Source organism: Neltuma alba, unplaced genomic scaffold (assembly GCF_004799145.2).
Source record: "Neltuma alba isolate B1F8T4 unplaced genomic scaffold, ASM479914v2 tig00012586_pilon, whole genome shotgun sequence".
Lineage (NCBI taxonomy): Eukaryota > Viridiplantae > Streptophyta > Magnoliopsida > Fabales > Fabaceae > Neltuma > Neltuma alba.
Window position 1 is genome coordinate 75,636 of NW_021637038.1, and position 20,920 is coordinate 96,555.

At 34.7% G+C, this 20,920-nt stretch overlaps 3 protein-coding genes across 5 annotated transcripts; 1 reads left to right on the forward strand and 2 right to left on the reverse strand.

Moving 5' to 3' along the window:
- Positions 1-1,696: 1,696 nt before the first annotated feature.
- LOC114728956 (MAR-binding filament-like protein 1) lies at positions 1,697-3,500 on the reverse strand. The gene is made up of 4 exons (XM_028915899.1): positions 3,275-3,500; positions 2,851-2,894; positions 2,600-2,749; positions 1,697-2,452 (listed from the first exon to the last, which is right to left on the reverse strand). Exons 1-4 carry the CDS (start codon positions 3,498-3,500, stop codon positions 1,697-1,699), a joined length of 1,176 nt encoding a protein of 391 aa, XP_028771732.1.
- A 2,726-nt stretch (positions 3,501-6,226) lies between these two features.
- Positions 6,227-8,453, forward strand: LOC114728977 (trihelix transcription factor ASIL1-like). Its single transcript, XM_028915920.1, has one exon. It carries the CDS (start codon positions 6,884-6,886, stop codon positions 8,126-8,128), a length of 1,245 nt encoding a protein of 414 aa, XP_028771753.1. The 5' UTR covers positions 6,227-6,883; the 3' UTR covers positions 8,129-8,453.
- Positions 8,454-10,407: 1,954 nt separating this feature from the next.
- On the reverse strand, positions 10,408-17,099 carry LOC114728975 (heat shock 70 kDa protein 15-like). Of its 3 annotated transcripts, none has more exons than XM_028915916.1 (10): positions 17,023-17,099; positions 15,112-16,337; positions 14,177-14,404; positions 14,007-14,102; positions 13,607-13,867; positions 12,207-12,401; positions 11,978-12,124; positions 11,603-11,752; positions 11,396-11,526; positions 10,408-10,918 (listed from the first exon to the last, which is right to left on the reverse strand). In XM_028915916.1, exons 2-10 carry the CDS (start codon positions 16,279-16,281, stop codon positions 10,717-10,719), a joined length of 2,580 nt encoding a protein of 859 aa, XP_028771749.1. In that variant the 5' UTR covers positions 16,282-16,337; positions 17,023-17,099; the 3' UTR covers positions 10,408-10,716. The 3 variants fall into 3 exon arrangements, with proteins under 3 accessions (XP_028771749.1, XP_028771750.1, XP_028771751.1); XM_028915917.1 differs by having other exon boundaries at positions 15,112-16,317; positions 17,023-17,097; XM_028915918.1 differs by having other exon boundaries at positions 15,112-16,331; positions 17,020-17,035.
- Between the last annotated feature and the right edge of the window lie 3,821 nt (positions 17,100-20,920).

Below are 20,920 nucleotides of genomic sequence, written 5' to 3' on the forward strand. Positions count from 1 at the left end.
AAAGCGCTGGCTTGAGTTTTCTTGGCGGCAAAATGCTGCCGTGGGAACTCTGATTCCTCTGAACTTGCTCTCAGTCTGAGCATAGCTTGTGCAAGAACGAGATCGACCAGAAGAAGAAGAAGAAGGGAAGGGGAAGTAGAAGCAGGAGAATTGAAAACGCAAGAAGCATGAGGTTGCCATTGGAGGTGATTTTCTGGGAATGTACGTGATATCAAACAGAATGCTTTCTTTCTTCTGTTGCTACACACACATACATATATATATATGATCGTTCGTTAAGTTCCGCCCCTTCCATGTTGAAATACTTTGGTGGCAACGGAATGTAACCGAATTCTTTTTCCATTTTTGTGCAAGTTGTTGCCAAGTGAACACATAAGGAAGAGAATAATGTAAATCTTTTTCCCCTTTTTGGCCTACAAGAGAGTATTGTGATTGTGTGATATAAATATCATACATGATTATTTTTTCTTGTTTTGCTTATAGATACATTAGTAGAACGAGTATGAGCTTTATTAAGAGAAATTAATGACTCAATAATGAGTTTGTTGTTTTTTTTGGTTGGCGCGTAAATTTGTCCTGATTTATTTACGTTTGGAAAATGATTTACATTTTTAACACATTTAATAAATGTTAATTATATTTTTAATCTATATCATTCGCTTATTTATATATTACTCCTCTAATCCTTAATATAACACTTATTTAAATAATTTATTTAGATTAATAAAGTTAGGTAAGTTAGTTAATTATAAAAAATATGTCATGTTTCTCCTAAAACACTATAATGATCTTTCTTAATAGGCTCCTTTCTCCACTTACTTGATTATGGTTGAAAGAGTATCCATAGGAGTAATTCAAAAAAAATTAATAAATATGATAAATGGATCTTATATTTATGATTAAAATTAACTTAATAATTATGTCCTATATTAAGAACAAAATAGGCATAAACATAAATAGAGGACTACATGATTGGACTACAAGCACCCATGGAGGCCTAATAACAAATTTAAGAAAATGCTGTAATAGAAGTTGCAAATGCACCCGGCCCACGTTAGCATCAATCATCTTTCACGCCGGGTTTACTCTGCAATTTCTTTCCCTGCTTTCCCAATTCACATCCTCATCTTTTTCATCCTGAAATTTATTCCTTTGTGATCTAAAAATTACAAAATTTTCCCTATCTGGGAAGCTGCGATCTCTTCAAAAAGCTTGGAAATTTGGATTCTTTCATATCTGGGAAATAGCAAGCTGCGTTGTTTCTGGTAAAAGTAATGTGTCTTTGTTTTGGGCTCTGTTGATTTCGGGTTTTCTCTTGATTGGAGCTGTAGTTATTGCCTTTCTTTCCGGGAAAAATATTCCTTTAGAAAGAAACAAAAGTTGGTGACTTCTCTTGGGAAAAAATGTCACTTTTCTTTGCATGGTAAGTATTTGGAATATTGGTTGAAAGTTGATATTTGGTGATGATCTGGTTGTCCTGTAATCTTCTATAATCTCTACTCTTGAAAGAAAAAAAAAAAACCGGAGGAATCGAATCGAATTGAAACAATAAAGAAAAAGTACAAAAAGAAGACAACAAGAACTGTTCTGTAACTTCTGTTCTTACTAACTACTGTATACAACTCATTTCACAGTATCTATCTCTCAATTGTGCACAACGTAGGTCTATGCATTGTTCCGTGACCTTGCTTTCACTTTACTCTTCAACATTTCCAACAACTTTCTGACTCTTCAAGCTCAATATCGCACCCTTGGCAGAATCTAGTTCCTTCTCAAGTTTATTTGCCTTGCTCTCTAAATCCTCTCTCTCCTGCCCAAGCTTCATGATCTGATTCTGTGCATCTTCAAGATTTTTCTGGGTCTGTGTTAATGTTCTTCTTTCATCAGCAAGAAGCTTATGAAGACCCTCTTTTTCACCTTCAAGGCTGAGAATACGAGAGTTGAAACCCTTTAGTTGATTAAAAAGGAAATTTGCTTTCACCTTCATTAAACGTACTAATTCGGTAGCCTCCTCCAGCTTCAATTCAAGAGATTTTCTAAGCTCTCTTTCTTTTACCGCTTGATTCTCCAGTAGTTGGACATGATCCTTCAAAGAAGCAACTAACTTTTTCTCCGCATTCAAATCTTTAACGGCAGTATCCAACTCTCTCTGGACAAGACCTAATTTTCTCTGCATGATAACTTTGTTCTTCTGAGCATCTCTCAGTTCATCGGACACACTTTGGAGCTTGGCCTCTGATTTCTGCAGATCTTCTTCCTTTGCAGTCCTGAGCTCTCTGGTTTCTAGTTGTTCATCATCGTCAAGCCTGCTTTTCAGCAACTTTGAAACTCTTGAGAGTTTATCTGAAAGCTTAAAGATACCAGATTCCATGCTCATCAAGGCATTCTGTTCTCCATGGGTGCTTTGCAGGAGAGAAATTTGATCTTCCAGTTCCTTTAGTTCCCTTCTCGTCTAATTTGAACATCAACCAGTAAAATATGTGTAATATCTCAGAACATAATAAATAACGATTAAATTCTAAGCATGAATAACAAGTTTCTGATCAACAGCAAATTAAGTTTTCAAGAGATTTGAGAGTAAGATTGTGCAGAAGCTTACTGTTTCTATAACTGCATAAGCGGCTGTCCTTTCTTTCTGATTAACTGCATAACCAAGAATTAGGCCTAGCATTAAGGAAATTAATCCAAATCTAGCACTTAAGGAGGACTGAAAGGTATATGATGGTCTGCCCACTTGATCAGTTGCTATCTGGTCATACAAGTTATTACTCAGTCTAGGACACTTGAAAAATCCAAATGATATAAGAATAATAACTCGTAATTATTATGAAGTTAGCATCATTTCAGAACCTCATTGTTTTGGTTGCGCACTGCTGTCTTCACCTTGCTTTCTTCTGAAATGGAAATGATTAATTACAGAAGTCAACGAAATAATTATATAAATTACTGCTCGAAAACAAACTAGGTTCAAGAAAGGAAATCTTCAGTGCGAGCGCACACACACACACACATATATTACACACGCACGCACACAAAGTTATATTCATTGAACGGATGAGAATGATGATTCTGAGAGTCATTCACCAAACATGTTCCTGGAATATCATGGCAAGAAATAAGAACAGACACGGAAGCAGTGAGAAAAATCTTCAGTGCATATGTAGTTACAATCATTAAACGGATCACAATGATGATACTGATTGCAAGATTCATCAAACATTGTGGCGAGAAGTAAGAACAGACGAGATGGAAACAACAAGAATCTTGAACTCACTCGTGGGTACAAGAGCATTGGGTCGCAATCCCAGAGGGGGAAGAAAGCTCTGGCTTGAGGTTTCTTGGCGGGAACATGCTGCCCCGGGAAGTCTGATTCCTCTGAACTGGCTCTCAGTCTGAGCATGGCTTGTGCAAGAACGAGATCGACAAGAAGAAGAAGAAGAAGAAGGTAAGGAGAAGAAGTAGTGGGAGAGTTGAAAACGCAAGAAGCACGAGGTTGCCATTGGAGGTGATTTTCTGGTAATGTATGATATCAAACAGGATGCTTTCTTTCTTCTGCTCTCTCTCTCTCTCTCTCGCTATATATATATATATATTTATATATATATATATATGATCGTTCGTTAAGTTCCGCCCCTTCCATGTTGAAATGCTCTGGGTGTAACGGAATGTAACCGAATTCTTTTCCGTTTATGGGCAAGAAGTTGGTAAGTGAAGAGATATGAAGGGTGTGTTTGGGTTACACCCCAAACCATGGTTTGGGGAATAATCTACCCAAACACCCCCTCCAAAAACCAAAACCATGGTTTTGGAAAAAGCAAATTTTTTTTGTTTTTGGAGAAAAAAGGGAGAGTGTGAGGGCCTATATGATATGTATCTTGTTATTTTTTTTATAAACATATTTTTTATAAATATATTTAATCTTATATTTTATAAATATATATACACATTAATTATTTATTAATTATATTATCTTATGTATTATTAATTATGTTGGTAAAAAACATATTATTAACAATTTTATTCATTCAAATTAAAATATATCATAAAATCTATTTTTTCTGTAATTATCATATTAACTTATGTCTTTTTTTTAGTAATTTGTATATATAAAAAGTACTTCTGATAACAATTATCCAAACACTCTCACTTCTCAGAATCACTATTTTACAAAATCTATTCTTCACAGAATCTATTTTCTCCAGAATCTATTCTCCAGAATCACTTTTCCAAACCACGGTTTGGATTCATCCAAACACACCCAGAATCTATTTTCCCCAGAATCTATTCTCCAGAATCACTTTTCCAAACCACGGTTTGGGGTGTGTTTAGGTGACACCCCAAACCATGGTTTGGGGTGTCAATCACCCAAACACTCCCTCTAAAAACCAAAACCATGGTTTTGACTCCAAAACCATGGTTTTGGAAAAAGCAAATTTTTTTTGCTTTTGGAGAAAAAAGGGAGAGTGTGAGAGCCTATATGATATGTATCTTGTTATTTTTTTTATAAACATATTTAATCTTATATTTTATAAATATATATACACATTAATTATTTATTAATTATATTATCTTATGTATTATTAATTATGTTGGTAAAAAATATATTATTAACAATTTTATTCCTTCAAATTAAAATATATCATAAAATCTATTTTTTCTGTAATTATCATATTAACTTATGTCTTTTTTTTAGTAATTTGTATATATAAAAAGTGCTTCTGATAACAACTATCCAAACACTCTCACTTCTCAGAATCACTTTTTTACAAAATCTATTCTTCACAGAATCTATTCTCCAGAATCACTTTTCCAAACCACGGTTTGGTTTCATCCAAACACACCCGAAGTGTGCGTTTGGGGTGGGAGGAGAATAATGTAATTTCCTTTTCCTTGTGTGACATAAATATCATACATAACTATATTTTCTTTTTCTTTTATATACACAACATAACTATATTTTTTTGTGTGGCTTATGCATATATGAGTGGAAAGAATATGAGCAGTTGGTTTTTGGTGCATGAAATATTTAAATAATTTGAGTATATTAAAAAATCTAAATAAATGATTTAATTTTAATAAATGCAATATGATTTTTCTAAAATGTTCTTATGTAGCATTAGCTTATATATTAATTTATATTTAAAATTTAGATAAGTTATTTTGAAAGAAAAAGATAAATATAAGAGATAAAATGAATTAACTGCTTATATGTTAGATTAAATACAAATTTATTAACTGATTCTTATATTTAGAACAAGATGAGTATATTGTTTAGGTTTTTAAGGAGAAACTAACCACTTAATAATGAATTTGTTCTTTTTTATTTTTGCTGGCACAGAAATTTGTTCTGATTTATTTACTTTTCATGGTAATATTGTATTATTGTTAATTGAAAAATTATATATCCGTTAATTTTTTTAATAAAATTATATCACTTGATTGTTAAGTGATAATATGTGACTCTTTAAAATCAAAACAGTAACTGAACTTTGTATTATACTTAATTCATTTGATTTTTTAATATATTTTTATGAAATTTCTAAAGTAAGCCGTTGCTTATTTTTGCTTACCAACTGGCTAAACTTTCTCATTATATTTTCTTTTAAAAAAATTTATGATATATATTGATATTGATTTTTACACAACAATGATCAACTACCAACTTACCCTAAGAAGGCGGTGGATAATGATCTGATGATAAGCACTAATATTTTACTGATGTATTTGTTTAACATTCTTTTTGTTTGAATTATTTAGTGTCTATTAAAAATAATTTAATAAATTTCAGTTTATGTCATATTGTAATTTTATTTAAAAAAATTTCATAAACAAAACTGCAAGTCTTAAGCAAATTACTCCCTTCTAATTCTTTTTAGAAGAGAATTGTTTGGGGTTTGGGATCATTTATTCCTAAGATATTTATGATCAATTTTCATTATTTCTCATTAATTATTATGCTAATATTAGTTGTTCGGACTCCATTAATTATTCATGTGGGCTTGAACCATTAATTCATGAGAAAGATAGATTTATTCGTGGAAAATGATTTTCATTTTTAAAATATTTATTTTATTTAATTATATTTTTTATTATACGGAGGAACTGTGATTGGACCACAGGCCCCCATGGAGGCCTAATAACAACATAAGCCCAAATCAGATATAAGGAATCTGCAAACAAATGTCCAGCTCCGAGCAACAGGACAATTTGAGAGAAATATGAAAATGTCGTGATTGAGGTTGCGAATGCACCCAGCTCACGTTAGCATCAATCGTCTTTGTCGCCGGGTTTACTCTGCAACTTCTTTCCCTACTTTCCCAATTCACATCCTCTCCTTTTTCATCCTGAGTTTTATTCCTTTGTGTTCCAAAAATTACAGAATTTGCCTATCTGGGGAGCTCCGTTCTCTTGAAAAAGTTTGGAAATTTGGATTCTTTCATATCTGGGAGCTGTCAAGCTGCGTCGTTTCAGGTAAAAGTGATGTGTCTTTGATTTGGGGTTTTCCCTTGATTGGAGCTGTATTTATTGCCTTTGTTTCTGAGAAAAATATGTCCTTAGAAAGAAACAAAACTTGGCGATTTTACTTGGGAAAAAAATATCTTCCCTTTGCGTGATAATTAGTTGGAATATTGGTTGAGAGTTGATATTTGGTGATGATCTGGTTGTCCTGTAATATTTTATGACCTCTACCCTACGAAAAACTAGAAAAAGATCTTGGGGGCTGATTCAGGAACGTGAATCATTGAGTGGGATATTGGAGTTAATGATCTTGCTGTCTTGAAGGCTTGTTGTTTGAAGCTAGGAGCTACTTGCTTTACTGTCTCTCTGGAGAAAAATATTAGTTCTGTGGCTTCACTTCCTTGCAATTGTATTTTATTCCGAAATGGATGACACTGAGGATGATGCAAAGTATGCTCCTGACCCATACGATGTAAGTCATCACCAAGGTTATGGTTATTTGAATAGTCAGAAACTTCCAGTTGGGAGTTCTCAACATTCTGAGCCAGTTAGAAGTGAGTATGCTGAAGATGATAATGATTATGAGGAAGAAGACAACGGAGAACATATAGAACTGGAGGATGATGATGAGGAGGAGGAGGAGGAGGATGATGAGGTTGATCAAGGTAACAGCATTGAAGTTCCCCAGAAAGGAGGTGATGACAATGGTGATGACGAAGAAGATGATGAGAATGGGGATGGGGATGATAGTGATAATGACTTTGCTGCTGGTGCTGATGATGATGATGATGATGATAAGCAGAAAAGTTACACCATAAGGATTGAAGATGATTTAGAATCTCACCCAAAAAAGAGAAAGCTGAAGAGTTTGATTTCAACTTATGAATTTGCACCCCGTGTACCTGCACCAGCAGTTGCAGCCCCTTCAGCTCCTAAACCGTCCTTTGGTGGCAGAAATTCCCTTACTGACTGGACTGAGCATGAGACATTTGTTCTTCTTAATGCTTGGGGTGACCGGTTTATTCAACGTGGAAAAAAGAGTCTCCGGTCTGAGGAATGGCAAGAAGTAGCAGAAAGGGTAAAAGAAGTTTCAAAAATCGAAAGGACAGATACTCAATGTAGGAATAGACTTGACACATTAAAGAAAAAGTACAAAAAGGAGAAGGCCAAATTAGCAGAAATGGGTGGTGGAACTAGTAAGTGGGTTTATTTTAATACAATGGATAAACTGTTGTCCTCTCCTCAACCACAAGCTGGTCTATCTTGTGGTTTGGACTCAGGAGATTACGTCTTCTCAAACCCTCGAGTTTATTTGAAACGTGCAAATGTGTGTGATGAAATGAGGGATAGTCCAGGGAATTCAGAGTCTACTGGCGAAGAAGATTCAGTTGGACTTCAGCCAAAGAAAAGAAGTTCTAGAAGGAACAATGATGAGACTTCTTCCTTCAAATTACTAGCTGATTCCATTCAGAAATTCAGTGAGATATATGAGAAGATTGAAAATAACAAAAGGCAACAGATGGTGGAACTAGAAAAGATGAGGATGGAATTCCAAAAGGAATTGGAGATGCAGAAGAGGCAAATTTTCGAGAAAGTGCAGAACGAGATTGCGAAACTGCAGCAGAGAGATGAGGAGGAGAATGATGAATCTGCTGAGAACGGTATGTAATGTGATGTTTATACATTGTAGTTCTGTTTGTTATGTTGCATTGTATGTAGACGGCTAGCTGTTGTACTTGGTATCATATTCAGGGTGTTTTGCCCCCTTCAAATTTATGATAAGGCAAGACTTTTGCCATGAATGTTACATGTCACTGGAAAGAATACCGAAAACTGAATAGTTAATACTGTATTTTTATTACCATATTTAGGTTCATTTATAGCCTCGCCTTTTGCTTATTTCATAAGTAATTGCCTGTTGTTGGCTTATTATGGGAAGGTTATTTTGACATTTCAATCTTATTTGTACAATATAGATGCTTCTTTTGCAATTATTCTGATTTCCACTGCCTTTACTGGAGTTTCCATTCTCTGTGAAACTGTCCATAACTCTCTGGATTAAATGAAAAGTTGTCAGCTTCTGTTGAGTCGAATGTCATTGCCGCAAGAAGAGACATTGGTAAAAGAAACAGGCTTTTACATCCCTACTTCTTAGAAGAAGAAATGATCTTTGAAGACGTAGCTGATGAAATTGAATGCTAAGGTGGATCTGTTTGGTTCATAGAAAGTTTAGGGATAGAATAGAAATGGAATTTTTTTGCTTTGATACAACAGATATGGAATATTTATTACTATGAATATGTCTTCGTATGATGCTAAGAATATGGGAAAGAATTTTTTCTTCAGTATTTTATTTAATGAAAATAAAAATGAATGTACCAAAATGCCCTCAGAATAGGAAGAGTGAGAGAGAAAGAGTGGAGAGGGTATAGTTGTGTAGATGAGAGGAATGGGATTGAATATTGAAAGTATCCTCATTCCATCAAATCTAATAATGAGTCTCTCCTTGAGAAAGATGATTCATGACAAAAGAGACAAACCAAAAGGACTAGATGTGGGAATGAAATCTTAATTACTAAGAATTAGGTATGGAGGAATTGAACCAAACGGTTCTTTAAGTACCAGTGCTATGCAAATAATTCTGTACTTTTTATTCAACTTCACCAATTCAAAGATTTTCAACTTTAGAGGATCTGAATATGCTCTTTAGTCTCATCATGTGATATGGTTCTATATCTTGTTTTAATCAAAGTAGACTCCTTCACAGGTTTAAAGGACATTTAATTCAGTCAAGTAGCCTTTTCAGATTGTTGAAAGGGTAACCCCCAAGGTAAGCTATGACTCAGTTTGATATATATGATAAGAAAAAAGAATGAAAAAAAAAAATCATACGGAATGTTCTTTGGGGAAAATCAAAAGATTGGTCGGAAATTATCAGTAAATGCCTGCCATAGCATGTTTGTTGATTTTCAAATGTTCATTCATGGTTTAACTTCTGACTTTCTTTCATGGCTCAGATTTCCTAAAGAAAGGCTTTCGACAGAGCAAAATGGGAAGTTTTCAATTTAATGATCTGTTTTGTCCGTAAGATGAGATGAAATGAGGCAGAGCACAAAAAGAAAAAAATAATTTTATGGATAAGAAGTATAATGTTTCCTCAAAGGGAAACTAATGACAACAACAACGAATGCTCTTAAATAATAATAACAACAACAACATAAATATGATGAGTACTATAACTGGATATTTTACTCGTGCCATGCTAATCTGCTGCATCTCAAAGCTATTTCTACTTTCTTTCTTCCGCTTACAAGTGAAAGCACGTCAGGCACCAACAAGAGCTTTTACCAGAATAATAACGCATTTTTTAATGTAAATTTAAACCATTTTGCAGTTCCTTTCAAGTTAATTTTCCCGTTAATTGTTTTTTCAAGAAAAACCGATTCGTGCTAGAAATAATAATCTGGCTGAAAATGAACATTTCATATTCATACAACGTTTGCAAGAACACACATATCAAACGAGGCAATTTATCTTGAAAATTTTCTCTTTCTCCCTCTCATTCCTTTTAAGCCTTCAAATAAGCACACGAAATAGTGTCACGGATTGCTTTTCCATGACGCTGTTAACAGGTGCGACGTGATTGTAGAAATTCAAATCGCTTTTTTTTTTTTTTTTAACTCCGGTGACAAAATTTTGACTTTGCTATCTCGAATGAATAACTAATATACTTCCCAGCCTCCGAATAAGATATTAACTGTTTTTTAATTAATATATTTTCAAAATAAGACATTGGTACAAAAAAATGATACAAAAATTCTTTTGCTATCTTTCTGATCACCTTTCTTCATCTGATATTCTCCTTGTTTTAGAATTATTTATAACATTTGTTCGCAGAATAAAGAATATATCAGACAACGTAATCACGATGCACTTACAGGAGAGTAATGGAAGTAAATTCGTTGAAACACAGTCGCATTTTTAACTTGAGAAATCGTACACAAATAACCTTTTCCTACAGAGAATTGGCCTCTCTTACTGTCACTTGAGAAAAATAGACAACTAGCATTATGAATTTCCCTTCCAACGTTTCGTTCAAGGAAAAAAATTTGGATTCCAAATACCGTCACAACAATAATAACTAAATATCTGCAACCACCCAACGGAGAGGACACTAAACCAGACATCCCAGTAGCCACTCTCAACCCCACCTCATTCACATTCTTGTACAAAGGTCTGAGAGACTAACAAGAAATATTATGCAGCGCCTGAATTTTCTGACTTGTCAGCCTCCATTGGTTCAGTAGATGTTGGTGGGGCCTGCTCTGCGTTGTCACCTGCATTATCATCTCCCTGAGGTTGCTGCTGCTCGTCACCCTGAGGAGGCGGTGGTGTTGCTGTCGCTTCAGGAGTAGCCGGCTTGGCTGGCCTTGGTTTTGTCATAATTGGCTTACAGAACCTGTCAAAACAGCCAGTTGAGACCGAAACGAATGAAACATTAATGGCACGGGAAAAGTTGCCTTGCAGCAAAAGAGAGGGAAATACACAATAAATAAGGAACTTTAAGAGCACGTTCGATCCTCCCCAACTCCAGAAGTTTACGTGCAGCAATTGGGTTCAGTCCTCAAATCAAGGACATTTGATTTGATATTAGTGACACACTTCACAGTGTCAGACAAAGAACTCAAACCTACAGTAGACTGCTAAAGACGTTTGATCAAATGCAACGGCCAAATGAATATAAGCATGTTTTGATTGCACCTTGAGAAGCTCGTCCAGTGAGCATTATAAAATGCATTCAAGAAAACCACAGAAAAGGATCACAAGAAGCGTGGCAAAAAGCGAGCACAGAAACAGCGTACAAGCAGGAGTCCATGGCATCTAAAACACCTGAACAGAATGCCACCAAACCAACAGCATGAGCAAAATCATATACCTATCGACTGCCTCAGCTTTCTTTCTTAGTTCAGCTGAGAAGAGTACAGGGGTAGCATATTTTGGAAGAGAGTCCTGCTGCTGATGCTTCTCCCTAAGCCAAGCCTCAGCTTCGACACATTCATTCAGGACCTGCAAACAAATAATTAGATAAACACTTTCAAACGCCAATAACAGAAACATGTGCGCATAAAAATAGACAATTTACCTTCTGTTTCTCAGAGATGTCAATGTGATCAAATTTGGGATCGTTTGACATTGCAGCTTCCCTGTAGCTAGTTATACAATAGACCAACTGATTGATTACTGTGCCCCTCTCCATGTATTCCTTGTACCGTTCTTCAATAGGATCACCTTGCTGAAATTGGATACGAGTATCTAATTAGATTGCAAGTTGAAGCTAACATGAAAATGACTCTCTGCTAGTCATTTTTGTGCATCACAACAAAGGTAAGGATGACTTTGTACTTTTCCTCTCTCTAACTGTTTTCCTTTTTTTCTTCTTCTTCTTTTTTTTGGGGGGGGGGGGGGAGGTGGTTTGTGCAGGAGAATCGAAGCTTTAATTTCTCAAACTCTTTCTTACCTTCTTAAGTTCCTCAAGTTTGGCAACATAAACACCTTTACTTTCATCCTCCCCTTCTTCATATAACCAGTCTTCCACCTCCTGAAGTCTAGCAGTAAATGCCTCTCTCTCTGAATCAGTGACAAACTCATGGTATTTGTCACTGAGCTGAAGTGACAAAAGTAAAATTAGTTCCAGAAATCATCAAAAGACAAGCATCTCCATCAGATGTAAGGAAGAATATCTCCACCTTGTTCCTCATGTCATAAACATAAGCCTCAACAGCATTCTTCTTTTCTTTTGTTTCTTCCATCACTCGATCTTGCAAAGCCATTTCAAACTCTTTCTCTACAGCTTTCTGGACATCAGAACGACTCATCACTCCATATACCAACTCTGTCACATGTATGCTTGTTTTCCTGACCTTTTTCTTTGGAGCCTCAGCCTGCAATTGAAAAACATTTGGAAAAAAAGTGTCGGTCAATTTATAACATATTAGTTAATCATGCTTTAACAAGTAAAGAGCATAAAGTAATACATTGCACAGTAGAGTAGTTAATGTGAAGAGCAGACTTAAATCCCACAAAAAAAGGAATTCATATTAAACATCCATTACAAAAAAATTCAATCACAAGGAAAATTCACAGTAAAACCCAACAACGTAAGCCTCTATTAGTAATTGTTCAATAAGAAAAAGCACTACATTATTAGCATGTGGATTTGTTTAGATAGCTTTGCGTGCAGCATTGTCAGGTTGCTTATCAAGGATAAATCAACTATGTGAACTCATAACACATTTTACAACTTGATGATGATGCAGAATGCATGGTAAGATAGAAGAGTGGTGAACAAATTAATGTAAATCAAATTAAAAAGTAAAATAACTCTTGTAAAAACTTTTGAATGGTAATATCCATGGTACCATAATTGCAAATGTCATTCCCCGGAATTCAAACTTGGTGAAATTGAAATCTCTCAATCAATTTGTCCATAAGCTCATAATTATAAATATCCTAAGCAATGTCCTTCTTGTTATCAAAAGCAAGCCTTGCAAAATTTATGACGTAAAGATTGCAAGTTGCTGAAAAAAACCTGACTATAATGGTGGGAAAATGCATAGGATAAAAAGAGATTCAATAAAAATAGCATAGGGGAAGGATAAAGTGGAGGTGTAATATAAGGTGTAATATAACAGTAAGTTAACATAAACAGAAGGCAAATCCTAAACTGTTAGTGCCTTCGTCCAATGGAGCATTGCACAGATGAGTCATTGAGGCTGTGAGAGAGATGATCAGGCACAAGGAGCTATGAAGCATTAAAAACACACCATTGAACATTGATTATATTTGCCTGTGGCACAACCATATGAGAATTTCAATACCACATCTGTGCCATTGTCCAACACGCCATGGTGCACCATTGATAATATGACCTCACCATACTACCCACAATCACCAAGCATTCTATTTTTAACTGCCAATCTAAACGAGTTGCATTTTATACTGTCAAAGCCTCCAGAATTCAGAAAGCCACAAGATACTGATACAAGATCACAACAACAATTATGATCTTATTGCAAATTCTGAAGTAGCTTTAATTAAAATCAAAGATCTGAAAATATACTGGAATATTCCAGTTATCAGTACCAACCTTAGCATTAGTATCCATCTGCACAGGCTTATCCACAGTCTCAGCTTTACCATTTTCCACCCCAGGGACGTCAACAGTTGCCTTGGCATCTTGCATATCAACATCGCCATCACTGGAACTTGGAGGTGCTGCAGCGGCCTCAGCCGCAGCAGCCGCCTCCTCTGTTGCAGCCTCAGCAGGAGCTTCATCAGTGTCCATCTTGGCACTTTCTTCGGCTGGTACTTTGACCACTGGAACCTCAACTTCCTCTTCCTCTAGGAGCTAAACAGAATAAAGAAAAGGTTAAACCAAATGAACAAATGTTCTACGCTTTACTCTGGTAACCTCGTAATAGAAGGCAAAGAACAGGCAGAAAATTAGAAATCACAACCACAAGCACCCTCAGGCTAAAGAAACTTACAGTTGCCGACTCAACAGATACAATTCCATGCAGATTCAATCGTACTTTGACTTTAATTTTTGCCTTCTCAACTTTTGTAGTTGGCAAAGGACCAATCTGCATACAATCAAGGGTCAAAAAACACCCAAGAGAGAGGATCTACATAATATATGAAGGATCAAATGCCTTACAGTATATGTGCTGATCTTTGGAGGTGTCTGCAGCTCACTCACATCAGCATACTGTACATCAATAGAAAATGTTTCCCGCCTATAGAATGTCAGAGCCTTGATGCTTGGTATGACATTTCCTTTAGCGAATACAACAGTACTCATCTGATTATCTGGTCCACTCTCCTGTAGATCTGGACCAGAACCTTTCCAAGACACAGAAATTGGGAAAGGAAAGCTTTCATTGACCTTCATATTCATCAATAGAGATATATCAGATGGAAAACCAAGCATTTCAACAATACAGTGTGCACTAAAACTACAGAACGGTAGACATTAAAGAGCATAATAAACGCTAACATAATAATTCCTGAAAGCCTGATTTAATAAACTAAATAGAACATACAATTTCAATTTGAATATTAGAAATGCTTCAGTTACTCATTCCTAACAAAAGGAGGAAATAGGACTGTTTAAAAAAAAAAACAGACAGAATGAGACTAGGATATGAGCTCTTGTTTGAAAAATAAAAAGAGAAGGGGAAAATACGGAGGTAGAAAAGTAGATTCGAGTGTTTAAATTTCCTCTTTATTTATTTTTTTTTTGGGGGGGAGGGGGAACAAGGCATTCCTCCTGTCCTTTCCACTCTCAAATACGGAGAGGACCAAAAGGTGGTGGGGTTGCAGAGGAAGGACAGAAAATTATTCCCCTCCAACACCTAATTCTTATAAGCTTCATCAAGGGAAATCATTTCCTTCCACCAATGCCCCCTTTTTGGGGTGGGAGGAGGGGAAATTGTGGCAGCAGGGGGAATCCAAACACACTGGATAGGCCTAACTGTTTTACAGAGGCAGATACCGGAGAAGCAGAGACAAGATCAAAATGAGCATGCACGACCAATTTATAACACATCTGGCAGGCGCCTAAAACATCATAAAGAGTGGAGAAAAAATCACCTGAAACTCCCGTACTTTAAATGTCGGACTAAGAATAGCACATTGCAAGGCGCAACCCTTGGCAACACACTCACTTGCATTCATTGTCCGCCTAGGCTCCTTCTTGAAAAACTCTGTCAGTATCTTGTTTATAGCTGGTACACGAGAAGCTGAACCAATTACCTCAACCACATGTACATTCTCAGCTGTCAGACCTGCTTCTGCAAGAGCTTTCTCCAAAGGTTTTTTAACACGTTCCAATATTGGCACACTTAATTGCTCAAATTCATCACGCTTAATGAAGCCCCTGACATCTTTCTCGTCCATTAAGCATTCAATGGTAAGAGGTGCTCCAGGATTCGCACTAAGAACCTTCTTCAGCTTCTCACAAGCAGCTCTCAGCCTTAGACAAGCCCTGGCGTTCTGGAAAACATCAATCTTGTACTCTTCCTTGAACTTGGCGGCAAAGTGATGGAATAAAACTTCATCAAAATCCCTACCACCTAGAGATCTATCAAACGAATGAGCCAGTACTTTCAGCTGCCCCTTCTTAAAGCCAGCAATGCACACTTGCATGCTGGCATGTCCAACATCTACAAATGCAACATTTAGCTGATCATTTTCAGGGAGATCTGTCTTATAAATTCCATATGCCAAGGCAGTCGCTGTTGTTTCATGAATCAGGCGAAGTGGGTGCAAACCAGCAATGGTAGCTGCATCCAAGACTTCCCTTCTCTGAAGATCAGTGAAATAAACCGGAATTCCAATGCAACAGTCAACAACAGCTGCATTCAGATTCTTCTCAGCTATGCCTTTGAGATTTGACAACACCATTCCCAACACTTGTGTTGGTGTAAACGTTTTATTTTCACCCAAATACCGTGCATGAATTAATGGATAGCCATCAGGCCCTTCAGTTACCACAAAAGGCAATGACTTCAGATCCCGCTGCAACTCTGGATCAGAGAATTGTCTACCAATTAGTCGCTTGATCTGTGAAATTGAATTCTTTGGGTTCATCATTGTAGATGCAGCCCCAGCTGTTCCAATAAACCGTTGTTTGTCACCAAAACAGACAACTGCCGGAGTTTCTCGTTTGGACTCATCATTGAGCACAACATCAATCCCTCTCTGCCTCGCAACAGCAACAATACAGCTCTCATTACCAAAATCAAAACCGACCACGCTCATTGTCGCAAAAACTGAATTGATCCGTCAGAATTAGGTCTGCCAGCCAAGAAGAATACCTGGACCCCAAAAAAATAATTATATTTACCTCTCATATATGTCCAGTAAAGTAAGTAAACTGAGGAAAATAGAAATGACTATGCAGACATAGAGAGAGTCGTTTAATCGATAGTAAAGAAAGGTTCGTACTACAAGTGGAATGGCTATTGAATGCCTCATAGAGTAGTCAGCATATTTGTCTGAGGGGAGGAAGGTGTTCTTAATTACTTTATAATGACGCGATCACATGCCTAAGAGATTCAGTAAATGTGATAGCGCCAACATCAGTAAGAAATTGCCAACATCAAGAAGCATAGCACGTAAATAGCAATTTTTAAGCAGGCAAATATACCAGTTAACGTGCTTAGTACTCACATCAAGTCCATTCAATAAAAAACGAGCAAAAGGAAAAATGAAAACTTTGAACTAAATCCTGCTCCCACCGTACTTCCAACAACCAACCAGAAAATGCAATGCATAATACCAAGTGCCACACATGAGGAAGAAAAAGGATAAGATTAAAACTTCCAATGAATGCAGACATTATCAGATGCGACCAATGATTAATTATACAGCAAGTCGACAAAGTCCAAGCACAATGCACACGAAGACATGAACACGACGAAGTCACAGATCTACAATCTCAAGAGGGATCAAAGTAACCTAAAGCAACATGAATCATGTAGAAATAGGAATAGGGCTTACCTGGCGTAGCGATCCCAGAGATGAGGAAAAGGTAGGAGGTTCTGGAACAATCTGAAACTTTAGACGACAGAAGGACCAACGAGTCGACCAGACTTATAAGAAGGCCGGGGGAGGATGTGTGGAGGGCTTTGTACGGAGATGTTGAGTTTTATTTTTTTTAAAAAAACATTTTTTAATTATAGTTTTTAAGTCATTATCATAGTGTTTTACTTTTAAGAGAAAATTAATAATTTGTGGATGTTTATTTAACATTTAATTAATTTTTTTCTTTTTTATATTGGATTTTTCATTTTTACTCACAAGTATCTTGTTAAGTAGTCTATTGTGATGCTTAATGACTTGAAAATTATCACAGAATATAAAGGACATATATGCATTCAATATCTTTACATTATTTTTCAAGTACATTTAATACTTTGATTTTATTTATGGTATATCTGATATTTTAATTTTATTTTTTTATGCATCTAATATCCTAATATTATCTTCAGGATACATCTTTACCCAAATATAAAATAAAAGAGATTTTTTGAGAAAAAAAAATGCTCTGCCTTTGCATCCATATACAGATGTCTAAAAAATTCCAAATATTACAAATATTAAGCGGAAATTATGTCATCATTTCCAGATACATGTTAAGTGAAAATTATGTCATCAAATATTAACATCATTGTTTTAAAAATTAATAAATTATGACTATAAGAATGCATTAAAAGTTAAAACAAGATTAGAATACGATTTAAAAAAATATAAAACTTAATTAAAAGTGGAATGAAATTAAAAGGGCTTGTATGTAAAATTTCACTTCTTTTAAATTCCACCTTTGATTTTTTTTTTTAAAAAACAATATTTTAATTGCCGGCGGAGATCTGCTGATCTGCGTGCGGTCGGTTGGATATTCACACGTTGTATTGGTACTGGACGGGGGATATCTGGAGAATGACGCAGCCCTTCTGGAAACATCTACAGCTGAATTCCCCTATGTTCAGAGTCACCGGCGGTTAATGTCTCCTTTTTAAACTCAGGAAACTAAAAAAATTCATCCGGGACAAAACTATATTAATTCTTAACTAAACACATAATTCAAAAAGTTATTCAAATTCTAGTATTTTAAAAAATTATCTGCTTTAATGAAGAGTAATTAATTAATTATAATCATTACAAAATATTGACATCAAATTTAATTCCATTTCTTCTATGTTATTGAGCGAGGAAATAATTAAATCAATATATCAATTCAATATATAAATATATATATATCAGCTTAAAAAATATATAAATATTTAATATTTAATATGTTTAAAATGATACTATTTATGATCCTTAATATAAGAGTCAATTCATTAATTCGAAGAGTTTAAGAAAGTTTGTTAAGTTAATTATTTGTAACAAATAAATACTATCTTTTCTAAAATATCATCACGCTAATTATATGTATTAGTTAGAACTATCATTTGGTGTAACTATAACATGTGTAACTATTGTAATAACTACTTTAAAAAATAGATAAATATGAGAAATAAAGTGGATTAAAGTCTTATATTTAAAATTAAATTAAATGTCAAACTAATTTTTTATATTGAGAATAGGAGGTAATATATAGACTTTATAAATTATAAGCGGTATAATTCTAAAATTTATGGTATTAAAATTTAACTTGGGTGACCAGTTAGATCACTGAACCAATTAATCAGTTCCTTGATCAATCTGGTTTTTTTTTTTATGAGACGATATTGCTTTTTTGTTTGCCAACAAAGATCAAGTTATTAGTTAAGAGTTTTGAATAAGTTACCTGAATTAAATTTTATATTTTTTTCCTCCCTTCCTCAAGCTTGAAATGACGTTGTTTTGAATTAAGAAACCAAAGTAACATAGTAGTATCAGATTTGTGATTTAATGACTGTATTTTATTAGATTAGATGGTTTTTACACATAAATATTCTATTTACTTATACTTTAATTTTATATTTTTACTAAATTATATTATTTTTATTATGACGAGTCTAATTTTGAATTAACCTCAATTTGAATTGCTGATTCTTAAATCATTATTTTGACAGGTTATTTTTTAGTGCCTTACTAAGAGCTAGATAAACCTCCATTGAAAATTAACTAAAATTTTAAAGAAAAAGTCATCAGGCAACACAATTCACCCAAACACTATATATTTGAACCTCCAACTAGTTCTTTTTTTTCTTGAGTGTTTGGAATAGCTTTTGACATAAATGGCTTCTAACTCGAGTGACTTTAAAGTTTAAATTTACCGTTACATTGCGTTCACTTTATTTACCACTAGTATTATCCAGCATTAAATGCTTCTCAAAAAATCTTGACCTGCCCAAATTTTCTTCTTCCGTCTTCCCTCGTGCACCTTCGTGTTTGTTCTTGATTTCTCTCTTTTTTCATATAGCTAGCTTTATCTGTGACCTTGTATTGGAAAAAATAAGAAAAACCTTTCTTTTATCCTTTAAGGCCTAATTAGAGACATTTATTCCTCTAAAACAGAGAGAGAAGATATTTTTTAGTCCTATTTATAAGATAGTGAGAGAAAATTTTTTATATGCACTACTATAAAAAAAGAGCTTTTACGATATTAATTTACAGTGGTTATCACGGAAAATGCTGTAAAAAAATGATGGTGACATTTTTATAATTATATAAAAGCAAATTTTACTTTTCATAGCAGTTATTCAAAAAACCGCAATGATAAGTGCTTTTTACTTTAAAAAACTGCTTTAAAAAATTTATCAGACAAACTTCTCCACATATTTACCTCGTACACCGTAAAAGCACTTTTAAAACCATGGTTTGGTTTCCATCCAAACACCCTCTTATCCATTATGCAATAGTTTTTCACTTTTTACGGTCATATCTCATGGTCCCCTAACTATCGTCCCCACTCAATTTTTTCCTTCCTCCTGCCTTTGTTGGCGTTTATCTTTTACTTCTATTGTCTCTGCCTTGTTCTTCCATCACCGTCACCATCGTCGTCGTCACTAACACATCATCCTCTTCATCTTTATTTGTGAGTTTTTCACTATTTTTCTTTTGTTCTTTGCGGGGGGTTCTTTCCATATATTTCATAGTTTTTATGGTTCGATCATTTTCTTTGATTAAAAATATAATATTTATTCTGAGTTTAAATAGATTTTATTTTTGTTCCTCTCCTTGCTTAAACATACTTTGATACTTGAAAGCTTGAATAGATCCAATTTTTGTCTCCCTCATTTTGTAGATCAGAGTTTAACATCCTGAAATTCATGAATTTTATCAGATATGGGTCTTTGATTTTACCTCATTAAATCTTAGTGGTTTCGATTTCGTGGTTAAAGGCAAAGCTAAGTGCTATAGCTAGAAAGGATCTACTTTTGCTTCATCACAATGCTTTTGATTAGTGGCAAGTTATTGGTTGATTGATTCTCAAACTCCTTCCTTTAGGGCTTTGTTCCCTCATTCTATCCTAATGAACAGGATGAAAGGGAAACTAAAAAGACCAACAAAAAAAAACTTTTTCATGGTCACATACCATGGCGATTGAAGTTAACTGCCCTTAATTGTCGCTTTGAGGTTACTTCAAAAATTAACCGAATTAATGCAATATAGTGCACAACTCGAGTCGTTTCACTTTGAGGAGCCGAAAACGAAATTAAATCCTAGTAAATAAATGCAAGTAACCTAAATTATAAAAAGGGATTTTTTATTTTTGAAAAAAAAATTGCTAATTAAATGCTACGAATCATATTGAAATTAAAGTACTTTTTTTTGTTTATATAAAAGTAATTAAAATGAATGAAGATTAAAGGAATGAAAATGAGACACACAAATAACACTGATAAAAATCAATCCTCCAATTCAACAACGCAGGCAATCATCACTCTAAAAGATGTGGGAGTTAAAA

Bases quoted from the DNA above. Each gene is read 5' to 3' on its own strand.
- LOC114728975 (XM_028915916.1), bottom strand. From the start codon at position 16,281: ATGAGCGTGGTCGGTTTTGATTTTGGTAATGAGAGCTGTATTGTTGCT. The intron at 12,402-13,606 runs GTTGGTACTGAT...TTTCAATTGCAG, and splicing joins AGATGGATACTAATGCTAAG to GCTGAGGCTCCAAAGAAAAA. The intron at 12,125-12,206 runs GTGGAGATATTC...TTGTCACTTCAG, and splicing joins TTTATGACATGAGGAACAAG to CTCAGTGACAAATACCATGA.
- LOC114728956 (XM_028915899.1), bottom strand. From the start codon at position 3,500: ATGGCAACCTCGTGCTTCTTGCGTTTTCAACTCTCCCACTACTTCTTC. The intron at 2,750-2,850 runs GTTCTGAAATGA...TTGTATGACCAG, and splicing joins TGCGCAACCAAAACAATGAG to ATAGCAACTGATCAAGTGGG. The intron at 2,453-2,599 runs GTAAGCTTCTGC...TGTTCAAATTAG, and splicing joins CTTATGCAGTTATAGAAACA to ACGAGAAGGGAACTAAAGGA.
- LOC114728977 (XM_028915920.1), top strand. From the start codon at position 6,884: ATGGATGACACTGAGGATGATGCAAAGTATGCTCCTGACCCATACGAT.